This window comes from Mesoplodon mirus, assembly GCF_964341445.2.
Source record: "Mesoplodon mirus genome assembly, chromosome: 15".
Taxonomy (NCBI): domain Eukaryota; kingdom Metazoa; phylum Chordata; class Mammalia; order Artiodactyla; family Ziphiidae; genus Mesoplodon; species Mesoplodon mirus.
The window spans coordinates 1,652,737-1,670,257 of record NC_138991.1 but is presented as its reverse complement, the minus strand read 5'-3'; the positions used below and the strand labels follow the sequence as shown (position 1 = coordinate 1,670,257).

Here is a 17,521-nt window from a genome sequence, read left to right as displayed (position 1 = left end):
CAGCGTACACAGCGCACGTGGATGTTTATAAAAACAGCACGCACGCAGAGGGAGGAGGGGTTGTTTGCAGGAGATGCGATTCTGCATAACTCTCTTCTTTAGCTTTCTGCTCACCTATGTTTTTGAAGGTCTTCTAGCATAAATATGTAATATTTGCATGAAATTAAAAGCCAAGACATGGTGAACAAAACGGAAATACCCGCTCTCTGTGGGCCTGGGTGTGGCCCCTCCTGCCCCACAGCTCCAGTGGGGCCCAGAGCACGATGGAGACCTCAGGGGACACTTACTCACAATCTGTCCAGCCGGCAGCACCTGTTCCCCCGTGTCATTGTGAGAGAAGGAGGGCACCGCTGAGGAAGGAGACAGCAAGTGTCAGCCAGGCTGGCTCAGTGCCCGGCCACCCGTGTCTCTCGGCATCACCGGAGGTACGGGCAGGACGAAAGAGTCCCCCCACTGGGGTCCCCCACCCCGGATCCAAGCCCAGCAGGCGGGGATGCTCAGGGGCTCAGGACCTGCCCCCGCCCCCAGGCCGCGCCCTCACGGTGGCAGCGCGGGAAGCCAATGAAGCCTTCGGCACACGCATCGCATCGCGCCCCCGTGAAGTTCGGCCGACAGTAGCAGCGGCCCGTCAGGTCCTCGCACGTCCCGTCCGTGAAGTCCGACTCGCAGTCACAGCCTGGGCGGGGGCGGGAAGTCAGGGGAACCCAAGTCCAGGGCTTGCGGGCCCTGCGAAGGGGCAGCGTCTGCCTCCCCAGCCTGGGAGGTGGGACGAGAGCCGTGGCCTCCCAGAGAGCCGCGAAGGCCCCCAGGACGCCCCGACCTGGGCAGACCCTGCTCCTGGACACCCCTTGGAATGCCCCCGCCCAGGCCACCCAACCCGGGCCGCCCCCACTCACGGCGGCAGGCGTGGGGTGAGTCGAGTGGGTGGTCTGGGGAGCGGTAGAAGCCGGGCAGGCACTGCTCACAGTTGATGCCAGTCGTGTGATGCTGTGGCAGGGCAGGGCCGCTGAGTCCAGGGGCAGTCCCGCCCCCACGAGAGCCCCACCTACATCCTCAGCCCCACGCCTGACCTCACACGGACCCCGCCCACCCGCGAGACCTGGGTCTCCGGAGCCCCCATCCCCACCGCCAGCCTGGCAGCAGCCCCAGCCCACCTGGCAATCGATGCACACGCCTCCGCCCCGGTAGACGCGGTCCTGGTTCTGGCTGGCGTTGCTCCGGTCCACCTCGGGGTCGTAGTAGCAGTCGTGGGCGTGGCCATGGCAGTTGCAGGCTGGAGAGCGGGGGCTCAGCTGTCAGCAGGCCTCCGTGACCCCGCCCAACTGGGACCCCTGGGCACATCCCGCAAGCCACGGTGACCCCAGAAGTGGCCTGGCTCAGGGGACAGAACGTGCCATGCGGCCCGTGTGCCAACAGCACGCTTGTGGGCGTGTTTAAGCGTGTGAATGTGCGTGAGCCGTGTACGTATTGTTAGCACATGTGCACACGTACACACAAGTGTGCACAAGCACATGTGTGTATACTTGAGTATCAAGAGTGTACATGTGTGAACGTATGTGTGTGCATGTGAGTATACCGTGTGGGCGTCAGCACGTGCATGCAAGAGCCTGTGTGAACGTGTGCACCGTGTGCACGTGTGAGCGCACGTGTGAGCACCGCGCTGGCATGTGAGCAAATGCAGGGGCACTCACACTGGCACTCATTGGCGCTGTCCGTGGTTGCCGGCTTCCATGCCTGCTGGTTGAAGCCGGGGCAGCAGTGGTCACAGGAGCTCCCACACGTGTTGTGCTGGCAGGCACACTGCAGCCTGTGGGGGGCATGCGGGCACAGAAAGCACTCAGATCTGCCATGGACCCACAGGGACACGAGAAAGGCGTGGCTGTGCAGGGCCTTCACGGAGGGTGGGAGCTGGGGCAGGGTGTTGAGTGGTCAGCGCGGGTGGCCCCTGTCTGCAGGTCAGCCTGGAGTCCTGGGCCCTTCAGGATTTAGCTATGCCCTCTCCACCATGGCCAGGACCCGAGGCCAAGTCTACGGCTTTCCTGGGCCAGCTCTGAGACCCAGGTCTCGCTCAGCAGGCAGCCCTGGACTCAGCCAGATGCCCCCGTGTATCCAGGGCACCTCCCCAGAAGCAAGTGGCCAAGAAAGGCTTCCTCTTCCAGCCGGGGGTGGACACCAGTCAGAGAGCTGGAATCCTGCCTGCTGTCCTGGAGAGCAGCTCCCGTTGGCTCAGTGGGCAGGCGGACAGCTGGCCACAGCCGAGGACCGAGGTTGCAGCCACCTACTGCACAGAATGCCATCTCCGGCACACACCTCCACAGCTCAGCCAAGGCGGGGAGCAGGAATCACAGCCCCATCCCCGGGCCGTCTGCCCCTCGGTCCTGGGTCAGCACCACAGCTGTGGTGCTGGGCAGGTCCTGAGCAGCCCCCAGGAGCCAGTCCAAGAAGAAGAGACCCAGAGCTCCAAATCATGCTCGAGCCCCTCCCCCACGAGGAGCTGCAGGGCCCTGGGACTCAGCCCCACTGCTCCCCGGTGGTCAGGAAGGAAGCAGGAATAACCTGCCGCAGAGAGGACAGCACAGGAAGCGCCGAGGATCTGTAACCGAGAACCTGTGGCCGGTGTTTGGTGTTTCAAGAATCTACATAGTCAGGGCACCCCTAAACTAAGAAATGAACACAAAAAGTGGGGTGTCTGTCCAAAGCCCTTGAAAAACCACACTGGAGGGATTCTTCCCAATCCAGGGCACATAGCCATCACACGGATGAAGCCCCGCTGAAGAACCTGCAGAGAAACAACCCAAGAGGGTCAGCTGACGCAACCAACAGCAGGGCTGCACCCCAGGAGCTTCACTTAATGGAGCAACTGAGTAGAAACCATAAAAAGAGAGTGTTTAAAGATTATAACCAAAAGAATCTAAGACATAATAAAAACCACAATGCTATGAAAAAGAGGCAGATGTGACCAAAAAACCAATCAGAACTTCTATAAATGAAAAATAAAATGATTGAAATTAAAGACTCAAAGGATGGGCTACACAGTGGATCAGACACAGCTGAAGAGAGATTCAATGAACTGAAGAAGCCATCCAGAGAGCAGCTCAGGAGGCAGAGGTGGGAATACAAGAAGTCCCGAGACCGAAGGAAACCACCCACGTTCCCACCTGTATAACAGGAATTCCAGAAAGAGAAAGGAGGGAGCGAGGGAAGAGCTGAGAGTCCTAGAGGGCCAATGGCCAAAAATGGTCCTGAAGTAACAAAGACACATAGTTTTAAATTCAGAAAGCACGACCCTTGAGCAACAGGAAATATGTCCACTACTCAACAATGCAGAGTAAACCCGCCGAGCACTGAGGTAAGATCGCAGAAACACCCAGAAGAGGCATAAACCCCACAGAGGGACAGTGGTGCAGTGCGGAGGACAGCAGACCCTCCCAACCACCGAAAGACGCCAAGAGACTGAAAGGACATTTCCCAAGTGTCGAGAGACCCGGCCAGCCATCGACCAGGAATTTTACAGCCAGCTAAAGGATCACCCAAGAGTGAGGGCATGACAGCCATTCAATGACTAACAGACTCTCATAGGAAGTACTAAAGGAAAAGGAAACTGAGTCCCCAGGGATGCACTGGGAGCCAAGGAAGGACAGAGAACAGGAACTGGCACCCATTGCTGGGTGCAGATACCGTGCCTGGGGTTAGTGTTCTGGGGCCCTGGGTCACCAGGGAGACAACGAGTTAAATCTGCATTTGGCAAGGTCAAGTATGCCTGTTGAAGACGGAGGGCTACCACTGCAATCAACAGAACTAGAAAAGAAATGTAGCGTGATCACCCATTGCCACAGACTGAATGTTCGTGTCCACCCAAAATTCACAGGTGAAATCCAACCCCAAAAGCGATGGTGTTTGGAGGCGGGGCCTTTGGGAGGTGATTAGGTCATGAGGGTAGGGCCCTCGGCAATGGGACTAGCATCCTTTTAAGAAGATCCCTGAGAGCTCCCTCAGCCCTTCCCCACTGTGAGGACACAGCCAGAAGACAGCCATCTATGAACTAGGAAAAGGGGCCCTCAGCAGCCTCCAGAACTGCAAGAAGTAAATCTCTGTTGTTTGTAAGTCGCCCAGCCTTTGGCATCTTGTTAGCCTGACTCAACTAAAACACCAATAGAAACAAAACATGTAACTTCCAAACCAAGGGATGGGGGAGAATGAATGGGGGGCTCAGTACAGACTGGGCAGGTAGTCAGCACTCAGAACGGTGGCCGTGGCGGCGGAGGTGGGAGAGAGCTTCTGGGGTGGGGAGTGGAAGCAGAGGGACGGTGACAGGCTGGTGGGCGGGGCAGAGCCCTCATGGAAAAGGCAGAGACGGCAGGGCAGGCTGATACTGCAGGACACCGTGTGTGAGGGGTGCCAGCCTTTGTGGTTCTGGGGGAGACGCCCCGCCCAAGCCCCACCTGCAGGGTGAGCTGAGCTCCGTCCACGCCCAGGTGCAGGCGAGTCAGGGTGGATGCCGACGTCTTCCTAACAGGCAAGGGCAGGCCCACCTCTCCTCTGAGGCCAGTTTGGCCACCCAGCAGGTGCCCTTCCCAACCAACACGAGTTCCCACTCGGCACTTAATTTCCCAGAGCAATTAGCTGCGCCCGAGCTCAGTGCTTGAAACTGTGGGCAGGAACCCATGCCTGGGGCCTGCGCGGAGACTGGCGAGGCCAGGCAGGTCCTGAGGGCCTGCCTGAGTCCTCTAGGGAGTGCGATCACACCTCTTCCATCGTCAGACCCATCAGCCATGCCTGAAGAGGTCTGGGGCTCACCTCTTGGTGCAGCTCTGACGGTGAGAGTGGGGGTGAGCTCCTGCCCTGTCTGGGCTTCATTCGCCTCCCCTATCAATTGGGGTGTGGACACAGCAATATAACCCCAGCAGAAGGGGGAGCTGCATGATCTTGAGGCGAGGGAAGCCGCAGGAGAAGCTCGCCCGCTCCCTGCTGGAGGTGCCCCTCGGGGGCGGGGTCAGGGGCTGGGGAGCCTGGTCACGGGCTCCCCATCACAGGCTCTGCTTCCTCTCCCAGCACCTCCTGTCCAGCCCTGGACCTGCTTTAAGACCCCCAGCGCACTCAGCCCCACTGGGACCTCTGCGTTGGGCACAGGCCTGCCCAGAACAGGTGCTCCTGGGGCAGCATGTGTGAGCGCCACACACAGCTGCTGACGCATGGGAGCAAGGAAGGAGAGGAGGAAGGAAGGAAAGAGGGAGGGAGGAAGGAGGGAGGAAGGGAGGGGGGAGGAAGGGAGGGGGGAGGGAGGAAGGAGGAAGGAAGGAGGGAGGAAGGAAGGAGGGAGGGAGGAGCAAATGAACGAACCGCGCCGCCGCGAGGCTGCCAGCCAGGAGGAGAGCTGGCTCAGCGCCAGGCCCAGCTGGTAACTGAGCTGCGTGCTCACCGCTGCATTTAGGGCGGCTGGAGCCACTTAGGCACGTAGCATCTAGTGGCAGCTTGTCAAAGATGCAGATTCCTGGGCCCTGCCTTATTGGCTGACTCTGGGTGGGGCTCAGAGCCCTCCGCTGTCCCAGCTGTCAGCCCTGAGCTGACCCCCTAAGATGGGGGTCTCTGGGCTACTCCCCGTCCCGAGCCTTGGCCCCTGCCTGTGACGGGGTGTGATCACGGCTGGGGGCAGCAGGGAGTGTTATCGTTTGTGTTCTCAAGGAAGGCGGGGGGGGCCTCCCCTATCCCAGAGAACAGAAACGTGCAGCCTCAGGCGGATTACCTCTCTCACTGACTCCCCTCCACAGGGCCCGGGGCTTCTGCTGGGGGCAGCTGGGGGAGGGGCAGCTGGCTTGCAGGTCCAGGCAAGACTCCACCTCTGCCGGCAGCTCGGCAAACAGGCCCAAGCCAGGCTCCAGGCACTGCCGTTCCACCTCACAGTGCACACGGGGAAACTGAGGCCGAGCAGTGAGGGGCCAGCGCGGGTCACAAGGGCGGGGGACATGGTGGGCAATGGAACCAGGCCTCCTCTCCTTCAGGCGGGGCAGGGAGCTACAGGTCTCACCTGAAGGGGTCTGTGGGGTCTTTAGCGTCACACACATCCGCGTGCCCGTGGCAGACGCAGCGGCCGCCGATGCTGATGTCCTTGATGCTGTAATAGTACTGCGCCCGCCGGGGCAGTCAGCGCCCGCCCACACCTGCCCCCAGATCTCAACCCCGAGCCCACGGGGCCCCGCCCACACCAGCCCCCAAAGCCCCGCCTGCCTGCTCACCCTGCGGGTGACCGTGGGGTCCCGCAGCGCCTTGCCCATGAGGTGGCCCAGCAGCGTGTTGGTGCGCAGGAAGCGCAGGCGGATGTTGGTGGCTTTGGTGAACTCACGCAGCAGCGGCGAGTAGGAGAAGTTCATGGCCCCTGGGCGTCCGTTCACCAGGGACACCACGATCTGCGGAGGGGCGGGGTCAGGCGTGGGCGTGGCTCCGGCAGGGACCGCCCGGCCACACCCCCTTGCCGCGCCGCGCCGCCCACCTCGCCATTCTCCAGGGGCACGATCCGCGAATACTCGGTGCTGCAGATGACGTCGTCGTCCCCCGAGATGCGCTCCACGGTCTGCGGCCCGAACCGCTCCAGGCAGTCTCTCTTGGAGGCTGCGGGAACCGCCGGAGGGTGAGGGCGCGGCGCTCCAGGGAGGCCCTCGGAGGAGGCCCGATGGCAGCGCCCTGCTGCCCTGCGTGCCCGGACCTCCCTGGAGCCTCATGGCCTCAACCCGGAGGCAGCATGAACCGCGAGGCGGGAAGGCCGCCCACCCGCGAGGCTTCGTTGAAGACTGTGACACTTGGGAGGACAGGGGAGCTCCTCAGGAGGGCAAGGCCAGGGCTCAGCCTGCCCCTGCCCCAAGCCCACATGGCCTTACCTGTCCCTCTCTCTGCAGAGAACAAGTGTGTCCCCTGGGTGGCCCTTGCCATCCCCATCCTAGGGGGACCATTCCTGACTGTCCTTCATAGGACTGACCGCCCCGCACTCACTCTCGGGCCTTGGAGTTTGGGGGGACACATATCCCAGGCCCGCCCAATCGAAGCATCCCCATCGACATGATTGGTCAGGGTGGCACATGGAACAACCGGCCAGTGAGCAGGGGTGCAGGGCTCCCGTGCTCTCCTGACCGGGCAGCTAAGCTGGCCGCCTCTGTCACCTCAGGAGCTGCCGGAGCATAAGGCCAGTCCAGAGCGAACCTGGAGATGGCATGAGAGACTCCTGGTACCGAGGGCCCCTGGACCCAGCCATGCCTGTTTCAGGGACACAAGCCACTGAACCCCCACCAGCCTTCGGGGAGACGCACCCGACAGCCCTGACCCACGCAGGAGCCAGGCGTGAGGGCAGGCCTGCTGTCCGGAGACCCTGAGAGAGCGTGCGGCCCACCCCGGGGACACCCCTGGCCCCGGGAGACTCACAGGCGAAATACTGCCATGGCTGGTAGGTGTGGCCGAAGTCCGTGGACCGTTCCAGCACCCAGAGGTCTGGCCGAGGGGAGTTGGCAAACTTGATGAGCACGTAGGCCACGTGGAAAACCTGCAGGGTGGTGAGTGTATAGACGCCCCTGAGATCCCTTCCATGCCACCTGGGCGCCCCCATACCTGGAGGGCCAGCCCCTGGCCACTGAGGCCTGCACCAGGACACAGAGGTGACCGGTGGAACCCAGCATTTCCAGAGGGCTCCCCTCTTGGGCCTGGGGGTGCCTTAGGGCCCAGCCCCACCTGCCTCCCCAGCCCCACCCCAGGAGCTTGGAGAGCCCTGCTGTGAGTCTGCACACAGGCCTGATAGGGACTGGAGTCAGATGGGGCACGTGCAGGCAGCCTGTCTCCTGGGCCCAGGAAGTGGGGCTGGGCAAGGCCAAGGCAGGAGCTCATCCCACTGTCCCCAGAGCTCTGGTGGCCGGCCTGGGAAGATGGCCAGACAGTGTCCCAAGCTCCCAGGAGCCTGGCCTCCTCGCACAGCAGGCCGGTAAACCCCTGTCCTGGGATGGGGGCCCCCATCATGGCCTCACCCTGGTCACCGCCCCCATCATCTTCAGAGCCAACTGAGGACCGCCCGTTTCACCCGCTGACCGGCCTGCAGGGGCAGCCAGCATGGAGCAACCAGGGCCCGGACTCTGCCTACCACTGTCAGGAGCCCCCAGCGGGGAGACAGACGAAAACGGGCCCTCCCAAAGCTGGCGCGGGGAAATTCTGCCAACCCAGCCCCGGCCTGTCGGGGGGGCACCTGGCCAGGCAGCGGGGAGGCTGCTCTTCCAGAGGCGTCCGGAACCCCCCAGGGCCCACCTGCTGCTCTCTCCCTGGGTCTCGGCCTGACCTCACTCCCAGGGAGGGGCCCATCCCTCGTCTCTCTTCTCCTCCTGGCCAGAGGTCAGCATCCCTGGATGTCCCCATGTCCTGTGCCCCTGGGGGCTTGGTGGGGCCCCTCCTTGGCTGACTGCCCCCTGGCCCTGCAGCCTGGCAGGTCTTAGCCTTGGGGCCCCCAGCCCCACCTGGCACAGGCCCGAGGAAAGGGCTCTGGGGCCACTGAGAACAGCCCATGGGCTCAGGCGGAAGCACCTGCCCGGCCTGTGGCCTCGATGATGAGCCACTGAGACCCCAGAGAGGGTGGGCACGTGAGCAGAGCGCATGTCGGCTGTGCACCCCGCACACACCTCTGGGGGCAGCACCCTGACGCCCACCCAGCCTCAGCTTGCCCCACGTGGTGACCACCGGGTAGGGATTGTGGTTTCCAGACCTCAACAGCTCTGAGGGCCAGTGAACCCCTCCCCCGCCCCAAAGCCGAAGACGGGGCCATCGTCCAGGCTGGTCTCTGTGCGTGAAGTTTGCGCTCCAAGGAAAGCCGGGCAGGGCCAGTGGGAGACCTGGGCACCCACCCTGCACACGGAGAGTGGGGGCCCCAGACGAGGGGCAGAGACACAGCTAGTGAGCACGCCATCCGTGGACGGCGCCTTTGCCCCCGTTGGAGACCCCCAGCCCACACCCCCATGCCAGACCTGCTCACAGGGGCACCCCTAGGTGGGCTCTGAACTGCCCACCAGCCTTGAGGGCAACGTCACGCCTCCAGCCGCCCGCCGTCCCCTCACTGGGGCCCTGCCCAGCCCAGGGGAGCAGGTTCCCTTCTGGTGTCCACTGCTCTGGACTTCTGCCCGGGACCAGCTGCTCTTCGGTCAGCTAGCCAGGCCCCGAGCCTATGGCCACATGGGGCAGAGTGGGGAACCCCTCCAGGGCCGCCCAAGGCACACAGGCACCCCCTACCCCTGGTCAGCCTGAAGCCGCTGTGATGACCCCCTCGAGGGACAGTGGAGGGAGCATGTACACCTCATGGCCCCATCCCTCAGGAGGCCAGCCTGCTAAGAATCCAGGCATGGCAGGGTGGGGCGGGGGGCAGGGGGCATAAGGTCCTGGGACCCTGAGACACGCCCATTCTGAGTCCTGCCCTTCCCGGAAGGCCTGGAGTTTACAGGGAGGGGCCCAAGTCAGGCCAAGAATGGCCTTTCCCTGGGTGCTGGGGGGAGTGAGGGCCGATTCACCCACTGCCAGGCCCTGAGGTCACCTTCCACTTGGCCCTGCCCAGCCAGGGGAGGGGCTCAAGCCTCTGGGGAGATGGACCCTACACCCGGCAGGCAATTTGGCCAACTCTCAGGCATTCCAGGGAGCCCTGGGGATCTAGATGGCCCCTGTGCCAGGAGGGGTCTTTGTGAGAAAGGGGGGCATGGCGGCGTGGGGGGCCTGGGTGTGCAGTGGACATAGGCTGCTCTGGGGGCGGCAGCACGGCCCGCATGGAAGGCCCCCAAGGAGATTAAAGCCTCCCGCCAAGCCCCCTGGGGCCCACCCCCGCCTTTCCCTGAGGCCACCAGGCTGCACCCTCCGCTGGCCAGCTCTGTCCCTCCCCCAGGTCGACAGGCCGGTCGCATTTTTCCCAGCTGAGAGCACTTGCACAAATATTGACTCGGAGATGCTAATCGGGCAGGACTCGGGCAGTATGGAAACTTCCGCCCCCAGGCCGGCACGCTGGGTGCGCTCCAAGGAAGACCCTTGCCTCCTGTCCATCTGTCCACCTGGTCATCTGGCTGTCACACAGGGGCCCCGGCCCAGGCTGGAGTGACGGGAAGGCATGTGCTCAGCTCTCCCCATCTGTCCCCGACCTGGTCCTGGTTCCCAGGGCCACACAGCCACGCTGGGCACCACCCGGGAGCAGGAGCAGACCCCTGGCCTCCCTGGACACGGCCCTGCCCATGCCGCCCCTGCCCGCTCGGCTCCACTCGGCTGCCAACACCGGCTGACCTTTCCCGCTGCTACAGAGTTCTGTACAAAAGGAAAAAAAGTCTTTTAAAGCAAAAGCCAAACAAAAGCCTCCTGAGTTATTTTTAAAAATCTGGCTATTCTGGGGCAGGCACATCTCCAGGACAGCAGCCGGGCCCGCCTCTCGGCCACGGCTCCCCTGATGGCCCCCACATGCAGCCTGACCTCGGAGGGCCAGGGCTCGCCAGGAGGGGATCCGCCCCGTGTCCGCTGCCTGGCGGGGGGGTGGCAGGAGGCTGCAGAGCCCTGGGGCCAGAGCTGGGGGCCCTGGGTGGGTCTCAGGCCTCAGTGGCTAGATGGCCCTAGGTGGGCATGGGGCAGTGGGACAAACACAGAAGTCAGAGACCAGGGCTCAGGGTTCTGGCCCTTTCAAAATGGTGTGAAGGCTCTGAAAGTCTTGAAAGGGAAGAGGCCAGCAGAAGCTGGCAGCCACCTGGCAGGGATGCCGCAGAGGCACCACCCAGAGCCGCACCACACACACTGGTGCCCAGAGGCAGAGGTGTAGGGTGGGGAGTGAACATGGGCGGGGCTGGAGTCAGGACATACAGGGAGGGCTAGAGAGGTAACTCGTGCTGCAGACCCCGTGAGGGTCTCTGTAGCCCCAGGGATGGCAGTGCAGGAGGTGACAGCTGGTCGGCAGCCTCCTGAGCTCAGACACCCACGTCCCAGGGATTGGGCTGGGGCTGGAGCCCCTGGGAGAACAAGGTCATCAGGGCCAGCGCACGTCCCCTCTGCCCCGGCCCATTTCGGGCCTGGGGAAGGAGAGGCCCAGCCCCCAACCGCTGGGCCAGGCGGCATGAATCACCAGGCAGCCTGTGACTCAGCCCTGGCCCTGCAGGAAGCAGGGCCCCGTGCCGATTCCCGGGGACGGGCCAGGGTCCCAGGCCGTGGCTGGGCGGTGGCAGGAAGCCCCTCCTAGGCAAGGCGTCCGGGCCGGCTCCCCACCCTCCTGGACCCCCCGCCCCAGACTGCTGGGCTGGCCTTTGGGGCCCTGTGTGCTGAATCCAGTTGACCCGGCACCCCCAGGTTTGCCCTCTCTGCAGAGACCCCATCTGGAAGCCTTGATAAAGAGGAACGCTGCAGCAGGGGGGCTGGCCGGGCAGGCGTGTCTACTGGGGCCCCCAACTGGGTAAATAAGAATGGCCACCCACACAACGGGAGCCTGAAAACAGGCCACATGTGGATGCAACTCCTGGAGTGGAAGAGCCACTGCCGGAAAGAAAAATAAAACGTTGAAATGTAGAGAGGGTGGGCACAGGCCCCAGAGACCCCGACTGCGGGGCCGGGAGCCCAGCACACCGGTGTGCAGAGCAGGGCAGGGGGACTTTCAGGGGCTGGGTGGGGGTGGAAGGGCTCCGATGGCTCTGCAGGAGCCCACCAGCTAGGGTGAAGGGCAAATGCCCACGTGGCCCAGCACCTCAACGGAGCTGGGCCTGGGGGGATTCAGAGACCCCCCCACCGACTGCCCAGGGGCTGTCTTGGGCCCCCTGCCTTGAAGGGGGGTTTTTAGGCCCTGCCCCCACCCCATCCTCCTACAGCCTGGCCCAGGTCAGGCCAGATGGGCAGTCCCAGGCCGCAGGAAGTGGAGTTTATCCCACAGGGACCCCGACACCCAAACAGTTTAGTCTCAGGTGTGAGCTGTATGGCCAGAAACCAATACCACGGCATTTGTTTAAAAGCAGACAGAGGGGGCTTCCCTGGTGGCGCAGTGGTTAGGAATCCACCTGCCAATGCAGGGGACACGGATTCAAGCCCTGGTCTGGGAGGATCCCACATGCCGCGGAGCAGCTAAGCCCGTGTGCCACAACTACTGAGCCTGTGTTCTGGAGCCCGCGAACCACAACTGCTGAGCCTGCGAGCCACAACTGCTGAGGCCCGTGCGCCTAGAGCCCGCGCTCCATAAGACAGGCCACTGCAATGAGGGGCCCGCGCACTGCAGCGAAGAGTAGCCTCCGCTCGCCGCGACTAGAGAAAGCCTGCGCAACAAAGACCTAACACAGCCAAAAATAAATAAAGAAATAAAATAAAAAACAGACAGAGAACAGAAGCCTTGGGGGCCACCAGAGCCTGGGGGAGTCAGTGTGGGGTGGCAGGGGTGTCTGTGTGTGCCCAGTGTGAGCAGACGAGTGTGCCAGGATGGCCAGGGGACCGAGGACGAACGGCCCCCAGCCCCAGGCACGGGTGGCCCCTCTGGCCCCGCGTCCTCCGAGCAAAGCGACAAGCAGAGAGAGGCAGGGTCTCGTGGTTCCCACGAGGAGAGGTGGGGCCTGTGCCGGCCCGAGGACCCTCGGTGGGGAGGCCATCCCGGACGCCCCGCTCTCTCCTCCGCGGGAGCCCAGCTCAAGGGGCCACGTCCGGCCCAGCCCCTGCACCTGTCCTGGCTGCCGGGCACTGCAGCTAGAGCCTGGCCAGCCCAGCCACACCTCCTGCCACTTCCCTCAAGCCACCCACTGACCCTCCTGGGGCACTGGCCGCGTGGCCGAGCGCCCAGCTAGGTCTGGACAGCCAGGCCAGTGACCATGACCTCATAACCCAACAGACTGGCGGGCACGCCAGGACCAGGAGGCCTGCCCGGGGAGCCCTGAGCGGGCCAGCTTGGAGGGTGCGTGGCCCAGAACCGGGGCGGGCAGGGCGGACCTGCACGGGGCACCCCAGCCGCAAAACAGCCAGCACGTCCGGGACCCTCAGCGCGGCGCCAAGGCCCCAGCAGGTGCTCTCTGCGCCCGCACCTAGAGGAGGGAACCGAGGCGCAGACGGCCTGGCCCTGCCAAGCCAGGCCTCTCCTCCACACTGGCGCTGTCTCCCCAGGTGCTGCGCACACCCCCACGCGCTGGGGGGCAGCTGGCACCCCCCGCCCCCTGCCATCCCCCAGGGAGGGCAGACCCCCGACCCTGGCATTTCTAGAGTTCCCCAACCAACACTTTCTGGCCTCATACCCAACTCCCCCAGCCTACGCTCCACTGCCAGCCCAGCTCCGCTCTGCACCTCACCCCCTCCGCCCCCGCTGTACCCCCCAACCTGGTCTCCAGGCCACTCCCCTCCAGCCCCAGCCTCTCAGGGCTGGGACAAGGGGCCGCCGCCCCACCCAGGGCGCAAGGAGAAAACACAGCCCTCAGTCGGCAGGGGATCTGCATTCCTCACCTGCATCTGGGGAATGAGGGCTGCGGCCTGCAGGTGAGGGGCAGGGGCTGCTGGTGAGAGCCCCTCCCCACGGCCAGGCCAGGAAGCGGGTGTCTGGAGAGGGTGCGGGACGCCCCCCAGGGCCAGCCCTAACCCTGCCCAGCTCCTTAAGGCCACCGGGCTACGTGGACGGGTGAGGCTCCGCGATGGGGAGCCTGAGGCAGGCAGGACGCAGGAGAGAAGCGAGAACCCGCTGCGCCCCCCGGGAGGACAGGCCACTGCTGAGACTCGGGCAAGTGTCCCCTCAGTCACCAGCCGTGGAGACTTCCCGCTCTGGAGAACTCCCTTCCGAGGCCAGCAGCCCGCAAACCTCAGACCTACAGCTCAGTCCTCTCAGGTCTGAGGGTTCCTGGCCGAGACCCACGTGGTGAGCAGGGCAAGAGCGAAGCCCTAGACCTCTGCACGCCCGTCCCGCCGGCTCTCTGCCCCTGGGGCCTGGTTCTCCACCTGCAGAATGCGGGGAACAGGGTCCAACGGCCCTCACCCACCCTGGAACGGGGAAGGTCAGAACAGGATGAGGTGTGACCAGAAGACAGGGCGAGCAGGCTTCCGAGGCCCCAGCACAGGCGGACGCCGCAGGGATCAGGCCCCACCAGCCCCTGCTCCACGCCCCGGGGTGAGGAGGAGCTGCACGCAGCCCTCTCTGTCCTCCCCGGGGCAGGAAGTCCTTCTGATGCCCAGGGCCAGCTGCCCCCATCGCCCCACCCCGCCCCGCCCCGCTTTCTCAGGGCATCCGCTCCAGCTCCCAGAACAAAGGCCCCTGGCAGCCGCTGCACTGGGAGTGCCCAGCCCCACTGCCCCCTCAGCCCGCTTCCTCACAGAAGCCCCAGCCCCACCCCAGGACCTGCGCCTCGAGCAGTGGCCCAGCCCCAAAGCAAGGGAGCCCCCAGGGTCGAACTAGCTTAGCCAGGCCCCTCCCACTCGGCCTCTCTCCCCATCTGCCCCAGGGACTGTGGTCAGAGGGTCCTGCCCTGCGCGGGGACATCCTCAGGGCCCAGCTGCTGCCGTCACCAGACCTGGGGGCACCTGAGGACACAGACCCCGGGGCCCCTATGAGGGCCGGCCGGACAAGTCGGGCTCACTCCTCCGAGACGCCCCCGCCCAGCGCTCCAGCCCATGCCACCTCCGTCCTGCCCTACCGCCTACCCCACGTGGGGCTCCTCGGCCAACGCGGGACCTGGTCTCTGTCCCCAACCCCCGTGAGCAGGGCACCCTGAAGGGACCCAGTCGTCGCACAGTGGCCAAGGGAGGAAGGGGCAACAAGCTCCTTTTCCGAAAGGGAAGGTGGTGAATGCGGAAGTCTCCCCTGAAATTCCACAGTGGCTCAGAAACGTGCCCGGGAAAGAGAGCTCTCTTGCCGACGGAGCTGGAAACCGGGCCCTTCCGCTCCACCCAACTCTGAAGCACACTGGTGGGCACCCCCCATGCTCACCAGCTCCCACTCCAACCAAGGCTGGCAGCCCCCTGGCCCAACCAAGATGGGGCTTTGGGAAGTCAGTAAAGGGGGGAAGGAAGAGAGGAGGGAGGAGGGAGGGTTGAGTAGATGGAAAGAAGCGTTGGTGGATGAATGGATGTTAGGGGGGTGGGCTGGGGGATGGGCTGGGGGATGGATGGGCGGATGGGCTGGGGGATGGACTGGGGGATGGATGGGTGGATGGGCTGGGGGATGGGCAGGAGGATGGGCTGGGGGATGGATGGGTGGATGGATGGGTGGATGGGCTGGGGGATGGGCTGGGGGATGGATGGGCTGGGGGATGGGTGGGTGGATGGGTGGGGGATGGGTGGGTGGATGGGCGGGTGGATGGATGGGGGGATGGGCTGGGGGATGGGTGGGTGGATGGATGGATGGGTGGGTGGGTGGGTGGGTGGGTGGCAAAAAGGAAGGATGGATGGGGGGCAGGGAGAGAGGAAGCATGGCTGGGTGGATGGGTGGGTCAATCTCCCCCCCAAACGGGGCTGGAAATGGCCCAGGCCCAGTCTACAAAGTCATTTGAGTCATTTTACACTTGCGTCATTTTACAGTCGGGGAAACTGCGGCTTGGAGGGGCAGGATGTACACAGTAAAACCCTCTCCCCGGCCCAGGCCCAGTCTACAAAGCAGATGTGCCGCCTGCCTCCACCTCGCTGGCCCATTTCCTACATATGGACGCCGAGCCTCAGGGGCCACAGAGCCAGGGGGAGCTGAGCGCCATCCGAGCTGCCCCTCGGCCCCATCCACTGCACCTAGGGAGGGCACTGTGCCCACCTGCTCCGGGCCACCCTGGGGTTGTCATGGAGACGAGGCCATTGTGCGCCCAGCAAGGGCCCTTGCCCTGCCCTAGTCTGGCCAGGCTTGTCCACGGGAGAGGAGGGGCAAGAAGGGCCCAGCAGCTCAGCACAAGTTCCCCCGACTGACCCTGGGGCAGAGGCAGAATGCACTTCCCTTTCCCCCTCCCATGGGCACCCCCCCACACCCGTGGCAGTGCCAGAGAGAGGGGCACCTGGGGGGGAACACAGGGTTGCTGAGGTCCCTCCCAGCCTCCGGGGGAAGGAGAGCGCAGATGCAGTGAAAGCCCAGTGAGCTGAAGCAAAATCGGCCCAGCCCCACCCAGACCTGGTCCAGGCAGCACCACCAGCCCCGAGCCGGGGCTGCAGGCAGGGCCCGCGATGGGCAGCCCCTCCTGGGGCCTAACAGATAACCCACGGCCCCCCGGAAATCCCCGGCCACTTACTGGGACTCAAACCCACACCCTCACTGCCCACCTGCCCGCCAGGCCTCCGGGCTGGGGCAAGAGGCACCCAACACTGCCCCCTGAACCTGCCCGCAGGGCCCGCCCCTCCAGCCAGGCTCACCCGAGATGCTTCACAACCTCTCCTCGAATGCCCTCAGGATGACAGTGGGATGGAGGCTCAGCAAGGAGCAGAGACCACCAGGTCACACACGGGGACTGCGGCAAAGCCGGCCTGGACTCAGGCCCCTGGACTCACGGTCTAGTGCTCCTTCCCTGGCCCCATGAACAGGGAAGGGGGTGGAGGCGAGGTCTAGCAGGATCGACCTTGTAGCCCAGCTCCCAGGCAGGCCCAGAGCTGGCTGCTTCCGGGCTTGGCCTCATCTACCCCCCCGCCCCCGCCAACCCCATCCAAGGAGGCATCGGCACTGTTGGCCCATTTCACAGGCCAGGATACCAAGGCCCGGCGCCTAACAATGTCACATGGGGAGTGGGACGCAGCCCAGGCCCACCAAGGGGGGCTCATTTGTCACTGGGAAACGCCTGGCTCCCACCCCCACCCCTGCCTGTGCAGGGGCCTGGGCGGGCACACCTAACCCCTCGGTGGCCTCTGCAGCACAGGTATCCTAGGAATGTCCACTTCCTCTGGCCTCCTCTGCATTCCTGGAGCCCCTCCCACTCCCGCCAGTGGAGCCTGGCTCCCTGCAGAGGAATTCCTCAGAGTAAACACCAGGGCTCACAGCATTTCAGCCCCACCTCCATGTTGTCCCCTTAGCGCCCCTCACCCTAACTCTCCATGTGACCTCTGGTAAGCCCCCCATCCGGCACCCCTCTCTCCCTGTGCACCACGAGGATGCTGAGTAGACAAACGGAAGGTGCCCAGCGCCACGCCTCCGTCTGTATGGGCCTGCCACCAGCAGCCCGTCTGTGCCCAGCCTCTGCCCAGTCTCCCAAGCTCATTCTGGGTGGACACCTCGCCTTCTGATCCTCGCCCCACAGTGAGCCCTTTGGTCAGGGACATAGGGCTCAGGCTGCAGCAGGCGAAAAAGGGACTCTACCTGGCCCAGGTCCAGGGTGACGTTGACCTCATTGTACTCCAGGCCACGTGACAGCGGTGGGCTCTGCCACCAGCGCTCTGTGCCGTCAACGGCGTTGCTCACAGGGTGCGCCCTGTTGCTGTTTGCAGCCGTGCAGATGTCGCAGTACTGGCCCTGTAGGGGAGGGGGCGGTCAGGTGGACAAGAAGGAGTGGGACCCTTTAGCCCTCTGGTCACCCTCCCACCCCATCACACTGGCCGCACCCCCAATCTGTGGACCCTTGTGCGCCAGTCACTCATT

At 64.2% G+C, this 17,521-nt stretch overlaps 1 protein-coding gene across 3 annotated transcripts in view; it reads right to left on the bottom strand.

Moving 5' to 3' along the window:
* LAMA5 (laminin subunit alpha 5) overlaps positions 1-17,521 on the bottom strand; it is a 53,325-nt gene that overhangs the window by 31,038 nt on the left and 4,766 nt on the right. For all 3 annotated transcript variants that reach the window (XM_082600326.1, XM_082600327.1, XM_082600325.1), the window contains exons 2-11: positions 17,243-17,395; positions 7,411-7,528; positions 6,488-6,606; positions 6,234-6,404; positions 6,026-6,123; positions 1,692-1,807; positions 1,155-1,273; positions 897-987; positions 542-676; positions 288-350 (exon numbers count right to left, since the gene is read on the bottom strand). In XM_082600326.1, the coding sequence (XP_082456452.1) occupies positions 288-350; positions 542-676; positions 897-987; positions 1,155-1,273; positions 1,692-1,807; positions 6,026-6,123; positions 6,234-6,404; positions 6,488-6,606; positions 7,411-7,528; positions 17,243-17,395 (1,183 nt within the window). The remainder of the gene's footprint in view (positions 1-287; positions 351-541; positions 677-896; positions 988-1,154; positions 1,274-1,691; positions 1,808-6,025; positions 6,124-6,233; positions 6,405-6,487; positions 6,607-7,410; positions 7,529-17,242; positions 17,396-17,521) is intronic.